A 24,239-nucleotide genomic window follows, 5' to 3' on the forward strand; every position below is an offset into this window, starting at 1 on the left:
TTTTGAGAAATCAGTGAAAATATTAATAAAATCCCACTAAATATGTTTGGGATCCAAAAGGTCCCCCACTCATAAAGTGATACATTTTTATTAGTATTTTTTTTACTTTCAACACTTAAGTTACGAGATCAACATCAGATATATCTGTCAATTTTACGTCTGAACTATTATTTTGTTTGTATTATGCTCTTTTGTCAAATAAATCTTTGATGTTTTTATATGGCAACCACACAATATATGCAATATTTTTTTTACACATAAAACATTTTAAAGTGACATTTTTGAAGTAATTGTAGCCTTGAATAGGTCAATAATTCATTATAACATAGATTTTTTGTCTTTTTTTTTTTTGGCTAAAGGGCTTATTGGCATTTTTCCAAATATCATTCCATGATATGTCTCTTTCATCTAAAATGTTTAAGTCCATCATCCGTTTCCGAACACATGCATCATTGCCTTTGCTGTTTTCATGTGATGTGATTGTTACATTCTTATTCCAGAGTCACCACACAGCTGCATGACCATTTCAACAAGGGCTTCCGGCGACCCCAGGTGAGAGGTCTGGAGCACAGACAACAGGCCCATCAACATTTCTGTGGGAATTTTCTAGTTTTTGGACATTATTTTTTTTATCTTAATCATAGATGGGAGACAATACTGAACTCCTGTTTTCATTCCAGTGTCCAATTTGGGATTCTTACTGAATATTATATCGCTTTTTCTTGCTGACCCAAACCTTCTACAGGTGGTGTTTACTCCCAGTAAATATCACCTTTATGGGCCTGACTGAGGTGTTTTTTTACCTCTGTGGAGTCATCCGTCTCGGGCGTGTGCGGACCTTCGCTGTCGTAGCTGTCCAGGCTGGCGATGTCTGCGTGGAAACACAATCGTTAGGAATGCAAATTTAAAAAAAGGAAGCATCTTTCTTTCTCCCTCACATGTCAGACACTAAGTGATTCCGTGTCACATTGGGGGATAAAAAGAAGAAGAAGAGAATGAATGTTTCCTTCAGCTCTCCCTCCCACTCGCCGGCAGAAAGCTGCTAATTTCCTCCCTTCTTGCAGCAGCAGTGGTGTGCTGCCGGAACACATTATTATTATTATTATTATTACCATCCCGCTGATTGTTCGTTAGAGCGCACACAACACACCGTCGGATCAAGCGTCAGGCGGGTGTTTGATGCGGCGTGGGTGGGAGCGAGCGCCCACGCCTCAGGAAGCAGACCTCAAAGCAGAGAAGTGTCTTATCTTTGGAAGAACTGATCAGAAAGAGCAGAAAATAATCCTCACCCATTCACAAATAAGGCTTTGGTGAGGACTCATTGCAGGGCATGTGGTCTACCATCCAGGCAACAGCCATTGATTAGACCGGGTGCATTAGACCGGGTGATTTAGACCGGGTGATTTAGACCAAGTCCATTAAACCAGGTGCTTTAGACCGGATGCTTTGGACCGTGTGCTTTAGACCGGGTGCATTAGACCAGGTGCTTTAGACCGTGTGCTTTAGACCGGGTGCATTAGACCGGGGGCTTTAGACTGGGTGCATTAGACCGGGTGCTTTAGACCGGGTGCTTTAGACCAGATGCTTTGGACCGTGTGCTTTAGACCGGGTGCATTAGACCAGGTGCTTTAGACCGTGTGCTTTAGACCGGGTGCATTAGACCGGGGGCTTTAGACTGGGTGCATTAGACCGGGTGCATTAGACCGGGTGCTTTAGACCAGATGCTTTGGACCGTGTGCTTTAGACCAAGTCCATGAAACCAGGTGCTTTAGACCGGATGATTTGGACCTGGTGCTTTAGACTGGATGCATTAGACCGGGTGCTTTAGACCGGGTGATTTAGACCAAGTCCATTAAACCAGGTGATTTACACCAGATGCTTTGGACCGGGTGCTTTAGACCAAGTCCATGAAACCAGGTGCTTTAGACCGGATGATTTGGACCTGGTGCTTTAGACTGGATGCATTAGACTGGGTGCTTTAGACCAGGTGATTTAGACCAAGTCCATTAAACCAGGTGCTTTAGACCAGATGCTTTGGACCGGGTGCATTAGGCCGGGTGCTTTAAACCGGGTGCATTAGACCGGGTGCTTTAGACCGGGTGTTTGAAGCCGGGTGATTTAGACCGGGTGCATTAGACCGGGTGTTTGAAGCCGGGTGATTTAGACCGGGTGCATTAGACCGGGTGCATTAGACCGGGTGATTTAGACCGGGTGCTTTAGACCTGGTGCTTTAGACCTGGTGCTTTAGACCGGGTGCTTTAGACCGGGTGTTTGAAGCCGGGTGATTTAGACCGGGTGCATTAGACCGGGTGTTTGAAGCCGGGTGATTTAGACCGGGTGCATTAGACCGGGTGCTTTAGACCGGGTGTTTGAAGCCGGGTGATTTAGACAGGGTGCATTAGACCGGGTGCATTAGACCGGGTGCTTTAGACCGGGTGTTTGAAGCCGGGTGCTTTAGACCGGGTGCATTAGACCGTGTGCTTTAGACCGCGTGCTTTAGACCGTGTGCTTTAGACCGTGTGCATTAGACAGGGTGCTTTAGACCGGGTGTTTGAAGCCGGGTGATTTAGACCGGGTGCATTAGACCGGGTGCATTAGACCGGGTGCTTCAGACCACATGCTTTAGACCGGGTGTTTGAAGCCGGGTGCTTTAGACCGGGTGCATTAGACCAGGTGCTTTAGACCGCGTGCTTTAGACCGTGTGCTTTAGACCGTGTGCATTAGACAGGGTGCTTTAGACCGGGTGTTTGAAGCCGGGTGATTTAGACCGGGTGCATTAGACCGGGTGCATTAGACCGGGTGCTTCAGACCACATGCTTTAGACCGGGTGTTTGAAGCCGGGTGCTTTAGACCGGGTGCATTAGACCAGGTGCTTTAGACCGTGTGCTTTAGACCTTGTGCTTTAGACCGGGTGCATTAGGCCGTGTGATTTAGACCGGGTGCATTAGACCGGGTGCATTAGACCGGGTGATTTAGACCAGATGCTTTGGACCGTGTGCTTTAGACCAAGTCCATTAAACCAGGTGCTTTAGACCGGATGATTTGGACCTGGTTCTTTAGACTGGATGCATTAGACCGGGTGCTTTAGACCGGGTGATTTAGACCAAGTTCATTAAACCAGGTGCTTTAGACCAGATGCTTTGGACCGGGTGCTTTAGACCGGGTGCATTAGGCCGGGTGCTTTAAACCGGGTGCATTAGACAGGGTGCATTAGACCGGGTGCATTAGACCGGGTGATTTAGACGGGGTGATTTAGACCAAGTCCATTAAACCAGGTGCTTTAGACCAAATGCTTTGGACCGGGTGCTTTAGACCGGGTGCATTAGACCATGTGCTTTAGACCGAGTGCATTAGACCGGGTGCTTTAGACCGGGTGCTTTAGACCGCATGCTTTAGACCGGGTGATTTAGACCGGGTGCTTTAGACCGGGGGCTTTAGACCGGGTGCTTTAGACCGGGTGCATTAGACCGGGTGCTTTAGACTGGGTGCTTTAGACCGGGTGCATTAGACCGGGTGCATTAGACCAGGTGCTTTAGACCGTGTGCTTTAGACCTTGTGCTTTAGACCGGGTGCATTAGACCGTGTGATTTAGACCGGGTGCATTAGACCGGGTGCATTAGACCGGGTGCATTAGACCGGGTGATTTAGACCAGATGCTTTGGACCGTGTGCTTTAGACCGGATGATTTGGACCTGGTTCTTTAGACTGGATGCATTAGACCGGGTGCTTTAGACCGGGTGATTTAGACCAAGTTCATTAAACCAGGTGCTTTAGACCAGATGCTTTGGACAGGGTGCTTTAGACCGGGTGCATTAGGCCGGGTGCTTTAAACCGGGTGCATTAGACAGGGTGCTTTAGACCGGGTGATTTAGACGGGGTGATTTAGACCAAGTCCATTAAACCAGGTGCTTTAGACCAAATGCTTTGGACCGGGTGCTTTAGACCGAGTGCATTAGACCGGGTGCTTTAGACCGGGTGCTTTAGACCGGGTGCTTTAGACCGCATGCTTTAGACCGCATGCTTTAGACCGGGTGATTTAGACCGGGTGCTTTGGACCGGGTGCATTAGACCGGGTGCTTTAGACCGGGTGCTTTAGACCGGGTGCATTAGACCGGGTGCATTAGACCGGGTGCTTTAGACCGGGTGTTTGAAGACGGGTGATTTAGACCGGGTGCATTAGACCGGGTGCATTAGACCGGGTGCTTTAGACCGCATGCTTTAGACCGGGTGTTTGAAGCCGGGTGCTTTAGACCGGGTGCTTTAGACTGTGTGCTTTAGACCGGGTGCATTAGACCGGGTGCTTTAGACTGGGTGCATTAGACCGGGTGTTTGAGACCGGGTGCATTAGACCGGGTGCATTAGACTGGGTGCTTTAGACCGGGTGTTTGAGACCGGGTGATTTAGACCGACTACATTAGACTGGGTGCATTAGACCGGGTGTTTGAGACCGGGTGATTTAGACCGACTACATTAGACTGGGTGCATTAGACCGGGTGTTTGAGACCGGGTGATTTAGACCGACTACATTAGACTGGGTGCATTAGACCGGGTGTTTGAGACCGGGTGATTTAGACCGACTGCATTAGACCGCGTGCTTTAGACCGCGTGCTTTAGACAGCGTGCATTAGACTGGGTGTTTGAGACCTGGTGATTTTATAGCGGGTGCATTAAACCGGGTGATTTAGACCGGAAGCTTTGGACCATGTGCTTTAGACCGGGTGCATTAGACCGGGTACTTTAGACCGGGTGCATTAGACCGGGGTATTTAGATCAGGGGCATTAGACCAGGTGTTTTAGACCGGGTGTTTGAGACCGGGTGCATTAGACCCGGTGCAATGTAAATAAAATATTTCCTACTTACTAAACCGTGACGTCTGTAGGAGTGTTTCCGTGCATATTTGTGCACGCTATCGTAATGTAATCAAGCTAGACTCGTTAACAGTAGCTAATATGCTAACACGTTCACGAGTGTCTGTGTTAGTGTTATTAACTTACAACGGCATTCTCTTTGTATTGTTTTGTTGTGTTTGAGTCTGTTTAGCTGATTGGAGAGCAAGCTGGCGCGGCTAGCGGGTCCATGACAATGACTTGTGTTTTGTTTCATCAGCCGTTTTACTGCCGTGTTACAGACACCGTTTGGAAACAATTAAGGTATGTAAATAAACATTTAGAGAATAATTATGTATATATATTATCACACAACTTTAGTATGCTTAAAAGTCTGTTGCTATAGTTATTAGCTATTGTGCTCAAGTTAGACTTTTGTATCTGTGCAAGGACGAAACTTCTTGTCTGAGGGGTGGCCTCAGTCGCAGATGTTATCTTTGTTTTAGCCCGCTAACAGCCAAGGACTTCAAGGACCTCAACGAAGATAAGACGACAGCACGCAGGCGAAGCGGAGACAAGGCGAAATCACAAGGCCCCCAGCGCATTCCGTCACGTATTGTGCGTCCTGCACCTGCTTTACATGATATGTGTGACCACTCCTTTTAGAAGCGGCCTAAGTGATGTTGACTAGGGTACTCCTGAATAAATAGAGGGACGCGGTAGCTGTACCTTAGAGCGTAGGGCGAGACTGTAACTAAGTGTGCAGCTCCATGCGTTCTCCTCATGAGTTAAATTGAACTCTTGTCTCTGCATGATTCCTTGCTTCTTGTCTGATTAATAGATGTCATCAATGTTTGAACCTGACAACAACTCATTTCAAAACATATTAATCTGCGGCTAATATATAGAAACATATTTTTTTTCTTACAAAATTGAGTGGGCGTGGCTTATATAACGGTGCTCTTCATAGTCCGGAATATGATTCGCATAGATTTGACAAGTTTTCTGCTATTCCGTCCGCCTGTAAATATGTTTCTCTATAAGGAACTATCCAAACAATACCACGTGACACAAGTTTATCGCTCTCCACCTTCTAGCGGGTCCCTGGTGAGTCCCAGCTGGCTGATGATGTACCGAGGGATGTCCGCCTTCATCAGCTGGCCCTCCTTGGCGTGGTCCTCTGCCGCCTCCAAGAGGTGGTAGAACTCCTCCGGGTTAAACTCCTGCCGGGTCAAAATAAATCAAATAAGTCCTAAATACCAAGTAACTATGCACACGCACAGAAGGAAAGTACGCAAGTGCCTTGGTACTCACCCAGTACTTGGAAAGTGCTGCATTGTGCCTCGGAGCCTAAATAATGGCTTCTAACACTTTTATATTGGTGTGAAATACATAAGTCACACCTTGCCCAGGTGTAATATCTCGCCGAAGCAACGGCTAAGTGAGGCCATCAAAAATATAAAATCCTCCATTTTCTACGCCGCTTGTTTTTATGAGTTTCACAGGTGAGCTGGAGTCTGTGGAACGGTTCCAATCGGTTGAGAAATGTGGTATATGGAGAGGTGTGGATATTGCCCATTCATTTTCAATGGGGAGAAAATTCCTGGAAATTCCAGGTAAACTTTGGGGAAAGGGAAATCATGTTTTTACGCTTGATGTATCAGAAGAGTAGTGTGTGTGGATGGTTGAAAGGTCAGAATCAGGTAAAAAGGGGTGCACAAATTTGAAAATGTAGGGTATTGTAGAACTATGAATACGTCCATTCATTGGAAGGGGGATTTCCTGGAAATTTTGGGGAAAAAATGGAATAAAAAAAAAATATTGATACTAGCACAATTGTCCCAGATGATATGTATGGGTTGGTGTTGGAATTTTTGTAAACTGTTGAAAAATGTTGACGTAATAACAGTTTGAATTAAGAATTGGTATTTTGGAATTCCAGGAATTTGTAAAAACCCGGAATTTGTACGAAAAAAAAATAGGAGCGTTTGATGTCCCAACTAAGAGGAATGTTTTGAAGGTGGAATGGTCAAAAGCGGTTGGAAAATGTGTACTGTGAAAACTTTCCAGGAAGAGGTGAAAATAGGGCGGTGGCAACCCGGGATTTCTGAAAATTCCTGGAAAGTTTGTGAACTAGTTTGATTGTCCAAAGTGAGTGGAGTGTGTGGATGGCGGAACGGTTCGAGTCGTTTGAGAAATGTGGGATATGGAGAGGTTTGTATATCTCCCATTTATTTTCAATGGGGAGAAAATTCCTGGAAATTCCGTGTAAACTTTGGGGAAAGGGAAATCATGTTTTGCGCTTGATGTATCAGAAGAGTAGTGTGTGTGGATGGTTGAAAGGTCGGAATCAGGTAAAAAGTAGCGCAACAGTTTGAGAATTTATAGGGCATTGGAGAACTATGAATATGTCCATTCATTTGAAGGGGGATTTCCTGGAAATTTGGGAAAAAAATGGAATTAAAAAAATATATTGATACTAGCACAATTGTCCTAGATGATATGTATGGGTTGGTGTTGGAATTGACCTAATAACAGTTTAAATTGAGAATTGGTAATTTGGAATTCCAGGAATTTGTAAAAATACCCGGAATTTGTACGAAAAAAAAATAGGAGTGTTTGATGTCCCAACTAAGAGGAATGTTTTGAAGGTGGAATGGTCAAAAGCGGTTGAAAAATGTGTACTGTGAAAACTTTCCAGGAAGAGGTGAAAATAGGGCGGTGGCTAACCGGGATTTCTGAAAATTCCTGGAAATGTTGTGAACTAGTTTTGATTGTCCAAGGTGAGTGGAGTGTGTGGATGGCGGAACGGTTAGAATCGGTTGAGAAATGTGGGAAACGGAGAGGTTTGTATATTTCCCATTTATTTTCAATGGGGAGAACATTCCTGGAAATTTTGGGTACACCGGGAATTTGGGGAAAGGAAATAATGTTTTGCATTCGATGTATCAGAAGAGTAGTGTGTGTGGATGGTTGAAAGGTCGGAATCAGGTAAAAAGTAGTGCAAGATTTTGAGAATTTAAAGGGCATTGTAGTATGAATATGTCCATTCATTTGAATGGGGATTTCCTGGAAATTTGGGAAAAAAATGGAATTTAAAAAAAATATTGATACTAACACAATTGTCCCAGATGATATGTATGGGTTGGTGTTGGAATTTTTGAAAACGGCTGAAAAATGTTGACCCAATAACAGTTTGAATTGAGAATTGGTATTTTGGAATTCCAGGAATTTGTAAAAACCCGGAATTTGTACGAAAAAAAAATAGGAGTGTTTGATGTCCCAACTAAGAGGAATGTTTTGAAGGTGCAATGGTCAAAAGCGGTTGGAAAATGTGTACTGTGAAAACTTTCCAGGAAGAGGTGAAAATAGGGCAGTGGCAAACCGGGATTTCTGAAAAATCCTGGTAATTTGGTGAACTAGTTTGATTTTCCAAGGTGAGTGGAGTGTGTGGATGGCGGAATGGTTCGAGTCGGTTGAGAAATGTGGGATATGGAGAGGTTTGTATATCTCCCATTTGTTTTCAATGGGGAGAAAATTCCTGGAAATTCGGGGTAGACTTTGGGGAAAGGGAAATCATGTTTTGCGCTTGATGTATCAGAAGAGTAGTGTGTGTGGATGGTTGAAAGGTCGGAATCAGGTAAAAAGTAGCGCAACATTTTGAGAATTTATAGGGCAATGTAGAACTATGAATATGTCCATTCATTTGAAGGGGGATTTCCTGGAAATTTGGGAAAAAACTGGAATTTAAAAAAAATATTGATACTAGCACAATTGTACCAGATGATATTTATGGGTTGGTGTTGGACTTTTTGAAAACGGCTGAAAAATGTTGACCTAATAACAGTTTAAATTGAGAATTGGTATTTTGGAATTCCAGGAATTTGTAAAAATACCCGGAATTTGTACGGAAAAAAATAGGAGTGTTTGATGTCCCAACTAATAGGAATTTTTGAAGGTGGAATGGTCAAAAGCGGTTGAAAAATGTGTACTGTGAAAACTTTCCAGGAAGAGGTGAAAATAGGGCGGTGGCAAACCGGGATTTCTGAAAATTCCTGGAAATTTTGTGAACTAGTTTTGATTGTCCGAGGTGAGTGGAGTGTGTGGATGGCGGAACGGTTCGAGTCGGTTGAGAAATGTGGGAAATGGAGAGGTTTGTGTATTTCCCATTTATTTTCAATGGGGAGAACATTCCTGGAAATTCCAGGTAAACTTTGAGGAAAGGGAAATCATGTTTTGAGCTTGATGTATCAGAAGAGTAGTGTGTGTGGATGTTTGAAAGGTCGGAATCAGGTAAAAAGTAGCGCAACATTTTGAGAATTTATAGGGCAATGTAGAACTATGAACATGTCCATTCATTTGAAGGGGGATTTCCTGGAAATTTGGGAAAAAACTGGAATTTAAAAAAAATATTGATACTAGCACAATTGTACCAGATGATATTTATGGGTTGGTGTTGGAATTTTTGAAAACGGCTGAAAAATGTTTACCTAATAACAGTTTAAATTGGGAATTGGTATTTTGGAAATACAGGAATTTGTAAAAATACCCGGAATTTGTACGGAAAAAAATAGGAGTGTTTGATGTCCCAACTAAGAGGAATTTTTGAAGGTGGAATGGTCAAAAGCGGTTGGAAAATGTGTACTGTGAAAACTTTCCAGGAAGAGGTGAAAATAGGGCGGTGGCAAACCGGGATTTCTGAAAATTCCTGGAAATTTTGTGAACTAGTTTTGATTGTCCGAGGTGAGTGGAGTGTGTGGATGGCGGAACGGTTAGAATCGGTTGAGAAATGTGGGAAACGGAGAGGTTTGTATATTTCCCATTTATTTTCAATGGGGAGAACATTACTGGAAATTTTAGGTACACCGGAAATTTGGGAAAAGGAAATCATGTTTTGCATTCGATGTATCAGAAGAGTAGTGTGTGTGGATGGTTGAAAGGTCGGAATCAGGTAAAAAGTAGCGCAAGATTTTGAGAATTTATAGGGCAATGTAGAACTATGAATATGTCCATTCATTTGAAGGGGGATTTCCTGGAAATTTGGGAAAAAACTGGAATTAAAAATATATATTGATACCAGCACAATTGTCCCAGATGATATGTATGGGTTGGTGTTGGACTTTTTGAAAACGGCTGAAAAATGTTGACCCAATAACAGTTTGAATTGAGAATTGGTATTTTAGAATTCCAGGAATTTGTAAAAATCAGGTAAAAAGGGGTGCACAAATTTGAAAATTTAGGGTATTGTACAACTATGAATATGTCCATTCATTTGAATGGGGATTTCCTGGAAATTTTGGAATTCCCGGTTGGGACAACAAACGTTCCTATTTTATGTTTTCGTACAAATTCCCATTTTTTTCCCAAATTCCAGGAATTCCAAAATACCAATTCTCAAACTGTCATTAAGTCAACATTTTTCAATAGTTTCCAAAAATTCCAACACCAACCCAAACATAACATCTGCGTCAATTATGCTAGTATCAATATTTTGAAGAAATTCCTGGTTTTTAAAAAATTTCCAGGAAATTCCCATTCAAATGAATGAACATATTCAGTCTACGACGACGTATACATTGTCAAAATATAATGCCGTTTTTAACCTGATTCTGACCCATCAACCATCCACACACAATACTCTTCTGATACATCAAACCCAAAACATGATTTCCCTTTCCCCAAATTCCTGGAATTTTCTCCCCATTGAAAATGAATGGGTAATATTTACAAAGCTCTCCATATTCTATATTTCTCAACCGATTCAAACCATTCCACCACCCAAACACTCCACTACCTAGTTCAAATAAATTCCAGGAATTCCCAGTTTTCCAAAGCCCTATTTTCACCTCTTCCTGGAAAGTTTTCACAGTCCACATTTTTAAACCATTTTTGACCATTCCACCTTCAAAAAATTTTTCTTAGTTGAGACAAAAAACACTCCTATTTTTTTCCGTACAAATTCTCGTTTTTTTTCTAAAATTCCAGGGATTCTAAAATACCAATTCTCAATTCAAATTGTTATTACGTCAACATTTTTCAACTGTTTCCAAAAATTCCAACACCAACTCATACATATCATCTGGGAAAATTGTGCTAGTATCATTATTTAAAAAACAAAAAAACAAAAAAAAAACTGTTTTTTTCCCAAAATTTCCAGGAAATTCCCATTCAAATGAATGGACATATTCATAGTTCTACAATGCTCTATAACTTCTCAAATGTTTATGCCACTTTTTACCTGATTCCGACCTTTCAACCATCCATCATCAAATGCAAAACATGATTTCCCTTTCAAAACATTCCTTTTTTTCCCAAATTCCAGGAATTCCAAAATAACAATACTCAATTCAAACTGTAAACCAAAAATTCCAACACCAACCCATAATTATCATCTACGTCAATTGTGCTAGTATCAATATTTTTAAGAAATTCCTGTTTTTTCCAAAATTTCCAGGAAATTCCCATTCAAATGAATAAACATATTCATAGTGTACAATGCCGTATAAATTCTCAAAATTGTATGACACTTTTTACCTGATTCCGACCTTTCAACAATCCACACACTCTACTCTTCTGATACATTAAACGCAAAACATGATTCCCCTTTCCCCTAATTCCTGGAATTTCTAGGAATTTTCTCCCAATTGAAAATGAATGGGTAATATACAAACCTCTCCATCCCACATATTTCACCCGATTCGAACCATTCCACCATACACCCACTCCACTCACCCTGGACAATCAAACTACTATTTTACAAGTTCACAAAATGTCCAGGAATTTCCAGAAATCCCGGTTTTCCATAGCCCTATTTTCACCTCTTCCTGGAAAGTTTTCACAGTCCACATTTCTCCACCAATTCCAACCATTCCACCTTCAAAACATTCCTCTTAGTTGCGACAACAAACACTGTTTTTTTCCCTACAAATTCCCATTTTTTCCCAAAATTCCAGGAATTCTAAAATAACAATTCTCGATTCAAACTGTTATTATGTCAACATTTTTCATACATATCATCTGGGACAATTGTGCTAGTATCAATATTTTAAAAAAATAATTTTTTTTCCAAATTTTCCAGGAAATTCCCATTCAAATGAATAAACATATTCATAGTTTTCAAATGCCCTATAAATTCTCAAAATGTTATGCCACTTTTTACCTGATTCCGACCTTTCAACCATCCATCCACACTACTCTTCTACTCTTCTGGCACACCAAACGCAAAACATGATTTCCCTTTCCCCAAACTCCTGGAATTTCTTCGGAATGTTCTCCCTATTGAAAATGAAGGGCAATATACAAACCTCTCCATATCCCACATTTCTCAACCGATTCCAACCATTCCACACACTCCACTACCTAGTTAAAATAAATTCCAGGAATTCCCAGAATTCACGGTTTTTCAAAGCCATATTTGCACCTCTTCCTGGAAGTTTTCACAGTCCACATTTTTAAACCATTTTTGACCATTCCACCTTCAAAACATTCTTCTTAGTTGGGACAACAAACGCTCCTATTTTTTCCCCCTACACATTCCGCTTTTCCCCCCAAAATTCCAGGAATTGTAAAATACCAATTCTCAATTCAAACTGTTATTACGTCAACATTTTGCAACCGTTTCCAAAAATTCCAACACCAGCCCATACATATCATCTGCGTCAATTGTGCTAGTATCAATATTTTTAAGAAATTCCTGATTTTTAAAAAAATTCCAGGAAATTCCCATTCAAATGAATAAACGTATTCATAGTTCTACAATGCCCTATAAATTCTCAAAACCACCCACACACACTACTCTTCTGAAACATCAAACGCAAAACATGATTCCCCTTTCCCCTAATTCCTGGAATTTCTAGGAATTTTCTCCCAATTGAAAATGAATGGGTAATATACAAACCTCTCCATCCCACATATTTCACCCGATTCGAACCATTCCACCATACACCCACTCCACTCACCCTGGACAATCAAACTACTATTTTACAAGTTCACAAAATTTCCAGGAATTTCCAGAAATCCCGGTTTTCCATAGCCCTATTTTCACCTCTTCCTGGAAAGTTTTCACAGTCCACATTTCTCCACCAATTCCAACCATTCCACCTTCAAAACATTCCTCTTAGTTGCGACAACAAACACTATTTTTTTTCCCTACAAATTCCCATTTTTTCCCAAAATTCCAGGAATTCTAAAATAACAATTCTCGATTCAAACTGTTATTACGTCAACATTTTTCATACATATCATCTGGGACAATTGTGCTAGTATCAATATTTTTAAAAAATCAATTTTTTTCCAAATTTTCCAGGAAATTCCCATTCAAATGAATAAACATATTCATAGTTTTCAAATGCCCTATAAATTCTCAAAATGTTATGCCACTTTTTACCTGATTCCGACCTTTCAACCATCCATCCACACTACTCTTCTACTCTTCTGGCACACCAAACGCAAAACATGATTTCCCTTTCCCCAAACTCCTGGAATTTCTTCGGAATGTTGTCCCTATTGAAAATGAAGGGCAATATACAAACCTCTCCATATCCCACATTTCTCAACCGATTCAAACCATTCCACACACTCCACTACCTAGTTAAAATAAATTCCAGGAATTCCCAGAATTCATGGTTTTTCAAAGCCCTATTTTCACCTCTTCCTGGAAGTTTTCACAGTCCACATTTTTAAACCATTTTTGACCATTCCACCTTCAAAACATTCTTCTTAGTTGGGACAACAAACGCTCCTATTTTTTCCCCCTACACATTCCGCTTTTCCCCCCAAAATTCCAGGAATTGTAAAATACCAATTCTCAATTCAAACTGTTATTACGTCAACATTTTGCAACCGTTTCCAAAAATTCCAACACCAACCCATACATATCATCTGCGTCAATTGTGCTAGTATCAATATTTTTAAGAAATTCCTGATTTTTTAAAAATTTCCAGGAAATTCCCATTCAAATGAATAAACGTATTCATAGTTCCACAATGCCCTATAAATTCTCAAAACCACCCACACACACTACTCTTCTGAAACATCAAACGCAAAACATGATTTCCCTTTCCCCAAATTCCTGGAATTTCTTTGGAATGTTCTAACCATTGAAAATGAATGGGCAATATACAAACCTCTCCATATCCCACATTTCTCAACCGATTTGAACCATTCCACCATCCACACACTCCACTCACCTTGGACAGTCAAACGACCATTTTCCAAGTTCACAACATTTCCAAAAATCCCGGTTTTCTACAATCCTATTTTCACCTCTTCCTGGAAACTTTTCACAGTCCACATTTTTTCAACCACTTTTGACCATTCCCCCTTCAATACATTCCTCTTAGTTGGGACAACAAACGCTCCTATCTTTTTTTTTTTTTTGGTACAAATTCAAGGTTTGTCCAAAATTCCAGGAATTCCAAAATACCACTTCTCAATTCAAACTGTTATTAGGTCAACATTTTTCAACCAATTCCTAAAAACCCAACACCAACTCATACATATCAATTGTGCTAGTATCAATATTTTTTTTCAAAATCTTGGTTTTCCCGAAATTCCCAAATTTCCTGGAAAGTCCCATTCAAATGAATGGACGTATTCATGGTTCTACAATGCCCTAAATTCTCAAAATTCCAAAGAGAACAGCCAATGAGAGCGTTTGCTCACTTAAAAAGGGCCCGTTGGCATCCTGTCTGAACCCATTGACTCCTTCCCGCCGGTCGCCTAGGCAACGGAGAGATAAGTCAAAAAGGGGCGGAGCCGTGCGAAGCGACAAACCAGCCCGGACTTGTACATATGAGCGTGTCAGGGTCATGTGACCCGCATGCTTCGACAAGCTTGTCAGGACGGGGAAATTACTTTTTCTCCTGTAAGAACATTTTAGAGTTGCCATGGCAACACCACACACACAATTACATCCAATTTGTTTAAAACAAATATTTTATAGGACTGTCAAAGTGAATGCACTTTTTGGGGGGAATTATGCCTATCATTCACAACCCTTATGCACGACAACAACGCGTATGTTTTCCTTTATTTTATGCATTCTAAATCGTAAAATACGACAAGCAAGAGGCGGCTAACAATGCAGCTAGGTTGGAGTGCACTATTGAGAAAAAACTAATTTTTTTAACCCTTCGTGAGGATTGCGATGAATTGTTGACGTAAAAAGGAAGATATAAACATCCCGTCAGTCTTAATCCCAGTGAGAGCAGACATTGTACAGTAAGTGATTGGTTTTTTTTATGTTTGTATATCTTGTTTAGCATTTAGCAATACTGCTACATGGATGCTTAGTGTTTGACTGAAGCCGCATCTGTTTGCACACAGCTCCTAAAACTTTAGCCTCCTTATATTCAGGCTCAAAAATAGAAGTTTCTGGATCATCATTTGTCCCAAAGTAGTCTTTGTTGTCTCTCATCAAGTCTGCCATGATTAGTAGTCTTGTTGTTGTTGAAGGGGAAAATATGTAACTATTACATGTTATTATGAATGTTACTAGATACTACATATATACTTACAGTGTGTGTTTAAAACGTTGATGGAGGTTTTTGGATGTTTTTAGAGCACTTTATAGGCGGAAAAGATCCACTTACATGTCGTGACCTGAATATTAGCAAGTATTAGTGATATTGTTATGCATCTGTTCAGCACACAGCTTCTAACACTTGTAGATCATCCTCCTTATATTCAGGCTCAAAAATCGAAGTTTCTGGATCATCATTTGTCCCAAAGTAGTCTTTGTTGTCTCTCATCAAGTCTGCCACGATTAGTAGTCTTGTTGTTGTCGAAGGGAAAACCAACGCTGTGATGCGTTTGTAAAATTGAAATGATCAAAATATGTAAATATTACATGTTATTATGAATGTTACTAGATACTACATATATACTTACAGTGTGTGTATAAAACCTTAATGGAGGTTTTTAGAGCGCTTTATAGGCGGAAAAGTTCAATTTACATGTCGTGACCTGAATATTAGCAAGTATTAGCGATATTGTTATGCATCTGTTCAGCACACAGCTTCTAACACTTGTAGGTCATCCTCCTTATATTCAGGCTCAAAAATCGAAGTTTCTGGATCATCATTTGTCCCAAAGTAGTCTTTGTTGTCTCTCATCGAGTCTGCCACGATTAGTAGTCTTGTTGTTGTCGAAGGGAAAACCAACGCTGTGATGAGTTTGTAAAATCGAAATGATCAAAATATGTAAATATTACATGTTATTATGAATGTTACTAGATACTACATAAATACTTACAGTGTGTGTATAAAACCTTGATGGAGGTTTTTAGAGCGCTTTATAGGCGGAAAAGTTCAATTTACATGTCGTGACCTGAATATTAGCAAGTATTAGTGATATTGTTATGCATCTGTTCAGCACACAGCTTCTAACACTTGTAGATCATCCTCCTTATATTCAGGCTCAAAAATAGAAGTTTCTGGATCATCATTTGTCCCAAAGTAGTCTTTGTTGTCTCTCATCAAGTCTGCCATGATTAGTAGTCTTTTTGTTGTTGAAGGAGAAAATATGTAACTATTACATGTTATTATGAATGTTACTAGATACTACATATATACTTACAGTGTGTGTATACAACCTTGATGGAGGTTTTTGGATGTTTTTAGAGCGCTTTATAGGCGGAAAAGATCCATTTACATGTCGTGACCTGAATATTAGCAAGTATTAGTGATATTGTTATGCATCTGTTCAGCACACAGCTTCTAACACTTGTAGATCATCCTCCTTGTATTCAGGCTCAAAAATAGAAGTTTCTGGATCATCATTTGTCCCAAAGTAGTCTTTGTTGTCTCTCATCAAGTCTGCCATGATTAGTTGTCTTGTTGTTGAAGGGAAAACAAACGTTGTGATGCGTTTGTAAAATCAAAATGATCAAAATATGTAAATATTACATGTTATTATGAATGTTACTAGATACTACATATATACTTACAGTGTGTGTATAAAACCTTGATGGAGGTTTTTAGAGCGCTTTATAGGCGGAAAAGTTCAATTTACATGTCGTGACCTGAATATTAGCAAGTATTAGCGATATTGTTATGCATCTGTTCAGCACACAGCTTCTAAAACTTGTAGATCATCCTCCTTATATTCAGGCTCAAAAATCGAAGTTTCTGGATCATCATTTGTCCCAAAGTAGTCTTTGTTGTCTCTCATCAAGTTTGCCACGATTAGTAGTCTTGTTGTTGTCGAAGGGAAAACCAACGCTGTGATGAGTTTGTAAAATTGAAATGATCAAAATATGTAAATATTACATGTTATTATGAATGTTACTAGATACTACATATATACTTACAGTGTGTGTATAAAACCTTAATGGAGGTTTTTAGAGCGCTTTATAGGCGGAAAAGTTCAATTTACATGTCGTGACCTGAATATTAGCAAGTATTAGCGATATTGTTATGCATCTGTTCAGCACACAGCTTCTAACACTTGTAGATCATCCTCCTTATATTCAGGCTCAAAAATCGAAGTTTCTGGATCATCATTTGTCCCAAAGTAGTCTTTGTTGTCTCTCATCAAGTTTGCCATGATTAGTAGTCTTGTTGTTGTTGAAGGGGGAAATATGTAACTATTACATGTTATTATGAATGTTACTAGATACTACATATATACTTACAGTGTGTGTATAAAACCTTAATGGAGGTTTTTAGAGAGCTTTATAGGCGGAAAAGTTCAATTTACATGTCGTGACCTGAATATTAGCAAGTATTAGTGATATTGTTATGCATCTGTTCAGCACACAGCTTCTAACACTTGTAGATCATCCTCCTTATATTCAGGCTCAAAAATAGAAGTTTCTGGATCATCATTTGTCCCAAAGTAGTCTTTGTTGTCTCTCATCAAGTCTGCCACGATTAGTAGTCTTGTTGTTGTTGAAGGGGAAAATATGTAACTATTACATGTTATTATGAATGTTACTAGATACTACAAAAATACTTACAGTGTGTGTATAAAACCTTGATGGAGGTTTTTGGATGTTTTTAGAGCGCTTTATAGGCGGAAAAGATCCATTTACATGTCGTGACCTGAATATTAGCAAGTATTAGTGATATTGTTATGCATCTGTTCAGCACACAGCTTCTAACACTTGTAGATCATCCTCCTTATATTCAGGCTCAAAAATCAAAGTTTCTGGATCATCATTTGTCCCAAAGTAGTCTTTGTTGTCTCTAATCAAGTCTGCCATGATTAGTAGTCTTGTTGTTATTGAAGGGGGAAATATGTAACTATTACATGTTATTATGAATGTTACTAGATACTACATATATACTTACAGTGTGTATATAAAACCTTAATGGAGGTTTTTAGAGCGCTTTATAGGCGGAATAGAGCGGCTTCCATTACCTCCATTGTTAGCTGACTTTTGCTAATGTTTATTTATGATTTAGAATGCATAAACAAGTAAAAACATATGTGTTATTGTCTTCCATAAGGAGTGTGAATGATAGGCAAAATTGCCCTTTAAGCACAGACAAGACTATTTTTTAGAAAGCCTCACCAAGCACTCCAGCAGCCGGGCAGGACGAGAGATGATGATGAAGAGCTTCTTGACCAGCTCGATGACGAAGGTCAATTCGGAACTCTCCGAGCGCTCGTAGGCCTGGCGAACGAGAAGGGAGGTCGTGAAGGAGACGCCAGGCGGCCTCACTTTGGACGACTCACGTCGTGCAGGAGCTTCTCCAGGTTCTCCTGCAGCTCACAGAAGTAAACGCTGCTGATGAGGCCCTCCCGCGATTTGGTCAGGCAATCCCGGGACAGCTCGGCCAGCTGGTGATGGATGAAGCTGAGGACCCCGTCGGCCAGGGGCAGAACGCTCTCTGGGGAGTAGTTGTGGATGAACTCCGCCAGCCTCTCCTCCATCTGAGCTCTGGCCTGCAGGAGAAGCACACGTCAGCCATTTTTGACATCTTTGCCACTACAGGGGCGACCGGGAACCCACTAAAATATCAACAAATAATTAATCATCTTACTCTTGATTTTAATCATCTTCAATAATTATATCCAACCTACTTACAGTTAAACAGGATAAACCTTGTCAAATGATATGAAACCACGAATATTATTATCGAGGCTTAGGTCAGGCTGATTACGAAAATAAATACTAATCAAATATACTGGCAAAGAAGAGAGGTATAAAAACTGATAAAAAAAACTAAACATGATTAAGCAGTGCTAAATTCTAACAAAAATAGTAATGAATAATAATAATAATATATGTTTCAATAAAAATTAAAGTGCAAATAAAAATACAGCTTCACCACTTTAGTCATATTTTTTGCACTTGAGAATCTTCTCTATGACTTCAGTTCCAGACTTCTTCTGTTTGTCTGATGTTGTCATTACTGCCACGAGTGGTGGGAAAGTGTACTACTACTGAGTACCGCTGCGGACCACAGCTGAGAAACACATATTTGTTGGCAACCTTATAGAATATATGAAAAAAAATAGGAAAACAGGTCAAATGCGAGCACAATTTCGGGAAAAGAGGGAATTTTGTGAAAAACGGTAAAAAAACTTGCATGGTCTGAATGAGTTCGAATGGTTGGGGTTATAATTGTTCAAATCGGTAGAGAAATGTTGAAGTAGTAACATGTTGAATTGAGAAATGGTATTAGGGAATTCCTGGAATTTCGGGAAAACTGGGAATGTTTCTAGTTCCTAAACCAACTTGGTTTTTTGTCCTGACTAAGAAAAATTGTTTGACAGTGAAACGCTTGAAATGGGATGAAAAAAGGAAAAGGAGTAGTCAACGAAAAAGGTTGGACATAGGGTAAGAAAAAAAAACTGTAATTCCTGGAAATGTTTTGAATGTGGAAAATGGTAGTTTAAATGTCTAAGATGAGTTGAATGTGGAATGGTTTGAATGAGGTGAAGAATGTGGGAATTGTGGAAGTTTGAAAAATGAATAATTCATTTTGAATGGGAAAAACTAAAAAAAAAAAAAAGGAATTATGGGAAATCTGGATTTTTTTTATAGAATTGTTGAAGTAGAGCACACAATTCCCAAACAGGATGACTATTTTGAAGTTGGAATAGTTTGAATCAGATGAAAAATGTGGGAATTGTGGAACTTTGAAGAATGTCCCATTCTTTTCAATGGGAATTTCGGGAAAAGCGGTAATTTTTTTGAAAATGGTGAAAAAAACTTGCATGGTCTGAGTGAGTTGAAATCGTTGGGGTTATAATTTTTCAAATCGGTCGAGAAATGTTGAAGTAGTAACATTTTGAATTGAGAAATGGTATTACAGAATTCCTTGAATTTCGGGAAAACCGGGAATTTTTCTAGTTCAAAAAACAACTTTGTTTTTTGTCCTGATTAAGAGGAATGTTTTGACACTCAAACGGTTGAAGTGGGTTGAAAAATGTGGAAGGAGTAGTTGACAGGAAAAGGGGTGAAAATAGGATTTGAAAAAACGGGAATTTCTGGAATTTTTTCGAACTTGGAAAATTTGTAGTTTGAATTTCCAGGATGAGTGGAATGTGTTGACGTTGGAATGGTTTGAATAGGTTAAAAGATATGGCAATTGTGCAACTTGGAAAAATGTCCCATTCATTTCAATGGGAACTTCCTGGAAATTTGGGAATTTTGGGAAAGGTGGGATTTTTTTGAAAATTATTAGGAGCATGAATGTCCTAAATGAGCTGAACTGGTTGGTGTTGGAATTGTTTAAATCGGTCAAGAAATGTTGAAGTAGTAACAGTTTTTAATTGAGAAATTGTATTATGGAATTTCGGGAAAACTGGGAATTTTTCTAGTTCCTAAACCAACTTGGTTTTTTGTACTGACTAAGAAAAATGTTTTGACAGTGGTCTGAATGAGTTGAAATGGTTGGGGTTAAAAAATTTCAAATCGGTCGAGAAATGTTGAAGTAGTAACATTTTCAATTGAGAAATGGTATTATGGAATTCCTGGAATTTCGGGAAAACTGGGAATTTTTACAGTTCAAGAAGCAACTTTGTTTTTTGTCCTGATTAGGAGGAATGTTTTGGAGGAATGTTTTGACAGTGAAACGGTTGAAGTGGGTTGAAAAATGTGGAAGGAGTAGTCGACAGAAAAATGGGTGGAAATAGGGTTTGAAAAAACGGGAATTCCTGGAATTTTTTCGAACTTGGAAAAATTATAGTTTAAATGTTCAGGATGAGTGGAATATGTTAAAGGTGGAATGGTTTGAATCGCTTGAAAATGTGGAAATGGTGAAAGTTTGAAAAATGGCCAAATCATTTAAAATGGGAAAAATGTCCTGGAAAACCGGGAATTCTGGGGAATCTGGGAATTTTTGGAATTTGTTAAGGGAAAGAATGCCATTCCTGAATAGGCTCAACTCTTTTAAGTTGGAATCGTTTGAATTGGATGAAAAATGTGAAAGGTAGAGCGTGCCAAAATCTGGAGAAGAAGAATAATAATAAATAGATCAATAATGGTGTAGAAAAGCATAATGTGTGAATGTTTTGGAGCATTCACACAATTACAAACAACAATTAAAGCTGCAAGCAGCGATGGACCAAACCGACTTTGAGGGCTCATAAAATCCAAACCGGAGCAGTAATTAAAACTCTTTCATCAACTTTTAATCAGAAGGGTTCAATCTATCTCCTGTGCTAATTTGAAGCCGACACGACAAACATCAGAGGACATAATGTTTGAAAAAAGGTGACTGTTTTTACACAACTTTTGTTTTGAAGGGGGAATAACAAACTTCCTGTTGATTTTTGCTGAAGGATGTCACTGTATGAAATCTAGGTCTAAGTGAGACCTACATAGAGGTTTTTGTTTCATGTCTCTCCGACATTCCTAGTGGGAGTTACAGGCAGTTTTGTCTGTGTTTTCTTCCTAGGGGGCGCTAGAGCGCAATTTTGAGTTTTGGGGTTGGGTTTTTTATTAGATTGCAATTGTTGCCAGTCCTGATGTGTGTGTCCAGTTTGGTGAGTTTTGAAGCATGTTAAGGGGGTCAAATTACAGCACAAAGAGGCAAAAGTGACTGTTTTTACAAAACTTTTGTTTTGAAGGGGGAATTGCAAACTTCCTTTTGATTTTTGCTGAAGGATGTCACTGTATGACATCTAGGTCTAAGTGAGACCTACATAGAGGTTTTTGTTTCATGTCTCTACGACATTCCTACTGGGAGTTACAGGCAGTTTTGTCTGTGTTTTCTTCCTAGGGGGCGCTAGAGCACAATTTTGAGTTTTGGGGTTGGGTTTTTTATTAGATCGCAATTTTTGCCAGTCCTGATGTGTGTGTCCAGTTTGGTGAGTTTTGAAGCATGTTAAGGGGGTCAAATTACAGCACAAAGAGGCAAAAGTGACTGTTTTTACAAAACTTTTGTTTTGAAGGGGGAATTGCAAACTTCCTGTTGATTTTTGCTGAAGGATGTCACTGTATGACATCTAGGTCTAAGTGAGACCTACATAGAGGTTTTTGTTTCATGTCTCTACGACATTCCTACTGGGAGTTACAGGCAGTTTTGTCTGTGTTTTCTTCCTAGGGGGCGCTAGAGCGCAATTTTGAGTTTTGGGGCTAGGTTTTTTGATTAGATCGCAATTTTCGCCAGTCCTGATGTGTGTGTCAAATATGGTGAGTTTTGGAGCATGTTAAGGGGGTCAAATTACAGCACAAAGAGGCAAAAGTGACCGTTTTTACAAAACTTTTGTTTTGAAGGGGGAATTGCAAACTTCCTGTTGATTTTTGCTGAAGAGTGTCACTGTATGAAATCTAGGTCTAAGTGAGACCTACATAGAGGTTTTTGTTTCATGTCTCTCCGACATTCCTAGTGGGAGTTACAGGCAGTTTTGTCTGTGTTTTCTTCCTAGGGGGCGCTGGAGCGCAATTTTGAGTTTTGGGGTTGGGTTTTTTATTAGATCGCAATTTTTGCCAGTCCTGATGTGTGTGTCCAGTTTGGTGAGTTTTGAAGCATGTTAAGGGGGTCAAATTATAGCACAAAGAGGCAAAAGTGACCGTTTTTACAAAACTTTTGTTTTGAAGGGGGAATTGCAAAATTCCTGTTGATTTTTGCTGGGGGTTGTCAGTGTATGAAATCTAGGTCTAAGTGAGACCTACATAGAGGTTTTTGTTTCATGTCTCTACGACATTCCTACTGGGAGTTACAGGCAGTTTTGTCTGTGTTTTCTTCCTAGGGGGCGCTAGAGCGCAATTTTGAGTTTTGGGGTTGGGTTTTTTATTAGATCGCAATTGTTGCCAGTCCTGATGTGTGTGTCCAGTTTGGTGAGTTTTGAAGCATGTTAAGGGGGTCAAATTACAGCACAAAGAGGCAAAAGTGAATGTTTTTACAAAACTTTTGTTTTGAAGGGGGAATTGCAAACTTCCTGTTGATTTTTGCTGAAGGATGTCACTTTATGACATCTAGGTCTAAGTGAGACCTACATAGAGGTTTTTGTTTCATGTCTCTCCGACATTCCTAGTGGGAGTTACAGGCAGTTTTGTCTGTGTTTTCTTCCTAGGGGGCACTAGAGCGCAATTTTGAGTTTTGGGGCAAGGTTTTTTGATTAGATCGCAATTTTCGCCAGTCCTGATGTGTGTGTCAAATATGGTGAGTTTTGAAGCATGTTAAGGGGGTCAAATTACAGCACAAAGAGGCGGCAGTATAATAACAATAAAGCCTTACAAATACAATAGGGTCCTCTGTTCCAAAGGGACATTCGGTCCCTAAAAACAACTAAAAGCTTACATTTTTTATATTTGCATAGTATGTATATATTATTAATGTTGTAAATACAAATCTTTATATATCTAGAAAGGCTGGTCCTAAAGAGGCAGGCATCTTTCTCAGGTCCCTAGAAGTTCAGGAGTACATTAAAGTGTGTGAATCCCAGTGGACGCCAGACAGACTCGGCGTGGTTCTATCAATAGAACGCCAGGAGAGACGGTGATTGTCACGTGAAAAGTGTCACCACGAGCGGCATTCTGCGGAACTCATTAGTCGGCTCGGCGGCTTAAAAGGAATCTCCGGGGGTAAAAGTTCCAATCTGACAGGTGCTTGTCACTTTGTCTAATCCTGCCACGCATCCCCAGTTAATTATGAAGGAACCCGACGGTAGATTTGCATAATCAATGGAGGGACGCTGCGAGGGCTTGTCATTTCCTCTGCCGGGGAAGGCTGGCTGCAGGTGTTTAACGGGCCACGCACCGAGAGACGTGTCCGACTTCCTGTCAGGAAGCGGATTTATCGAGTTGTTGCTTTTGCAAAGTAACAAAAAGCAATTTGTTTGCCCGGAAACTACACCGGCACCTCAACTGAGGAGATATTTTATAGTCAAGTGAAAATTTGAGTTACAAGCATAATGCTTTTTAGTCCATTTTCTACGATTTGTAATCCGACCTAAATTTCCCGTACAAATATGACTGGAAGAGCTGGAACTCAACTTTGCAGTTCAAGACC

The 24,239-nt window shown here is 40.0% G+C and overlaps 1 protein-coding gene across 1 annotated transcript in view; it reads right to left on the reverse strand.

Moving 5' to 3' along the window:
• The window catches only part of LOC133633627 (microtubule-associated serine/threonine-protein kinase 1-like), an 83,294-nt gene that overhangs the window by 44,368 nt on the left and 14,687 nt on the right, over positions 1-24,239 (reverse strand). Inside the window, exons 5-8 of the mRNA XM_062026211.1 lie at positions 18,508-18,717; positions 18,344-18,445; positions 5,918-6,050; positions 804-871 (exon numbers count right to left, since the gene is read on the reverse strand). Coding sequence (XP_061882195.1) covers positions 804-871; positions 5,918-6,050; positions 18,344-18,445; positions 18,508-18,717 — 513 coding nt within the window. The remainder of the gene's footprint in view (positions 1-803; positions 872-5,917; positions 6,051-18,343; positions 18,446-18,507; positions 18,718-24,239) is intronic.

The sequence above is a fragment of the Entelurus aequoreus genome, linkage group LG18 (genome assembly GCF_033978785.1).
Source record: "Entelurus aequoreus isolate RoL-2023_Sb linkage group LG18, RoL_Eaeq_v1.1, whole genome shotgun sequence".
In the NCBI taxonomy this organism is placed as follows: domain Eukaryota; kingdom Metazoa; phylum Chordata; class Actinopteri; order Syngnathiformes; family Syngnathidae; genus Entelurus; species Entelurus aequoreus.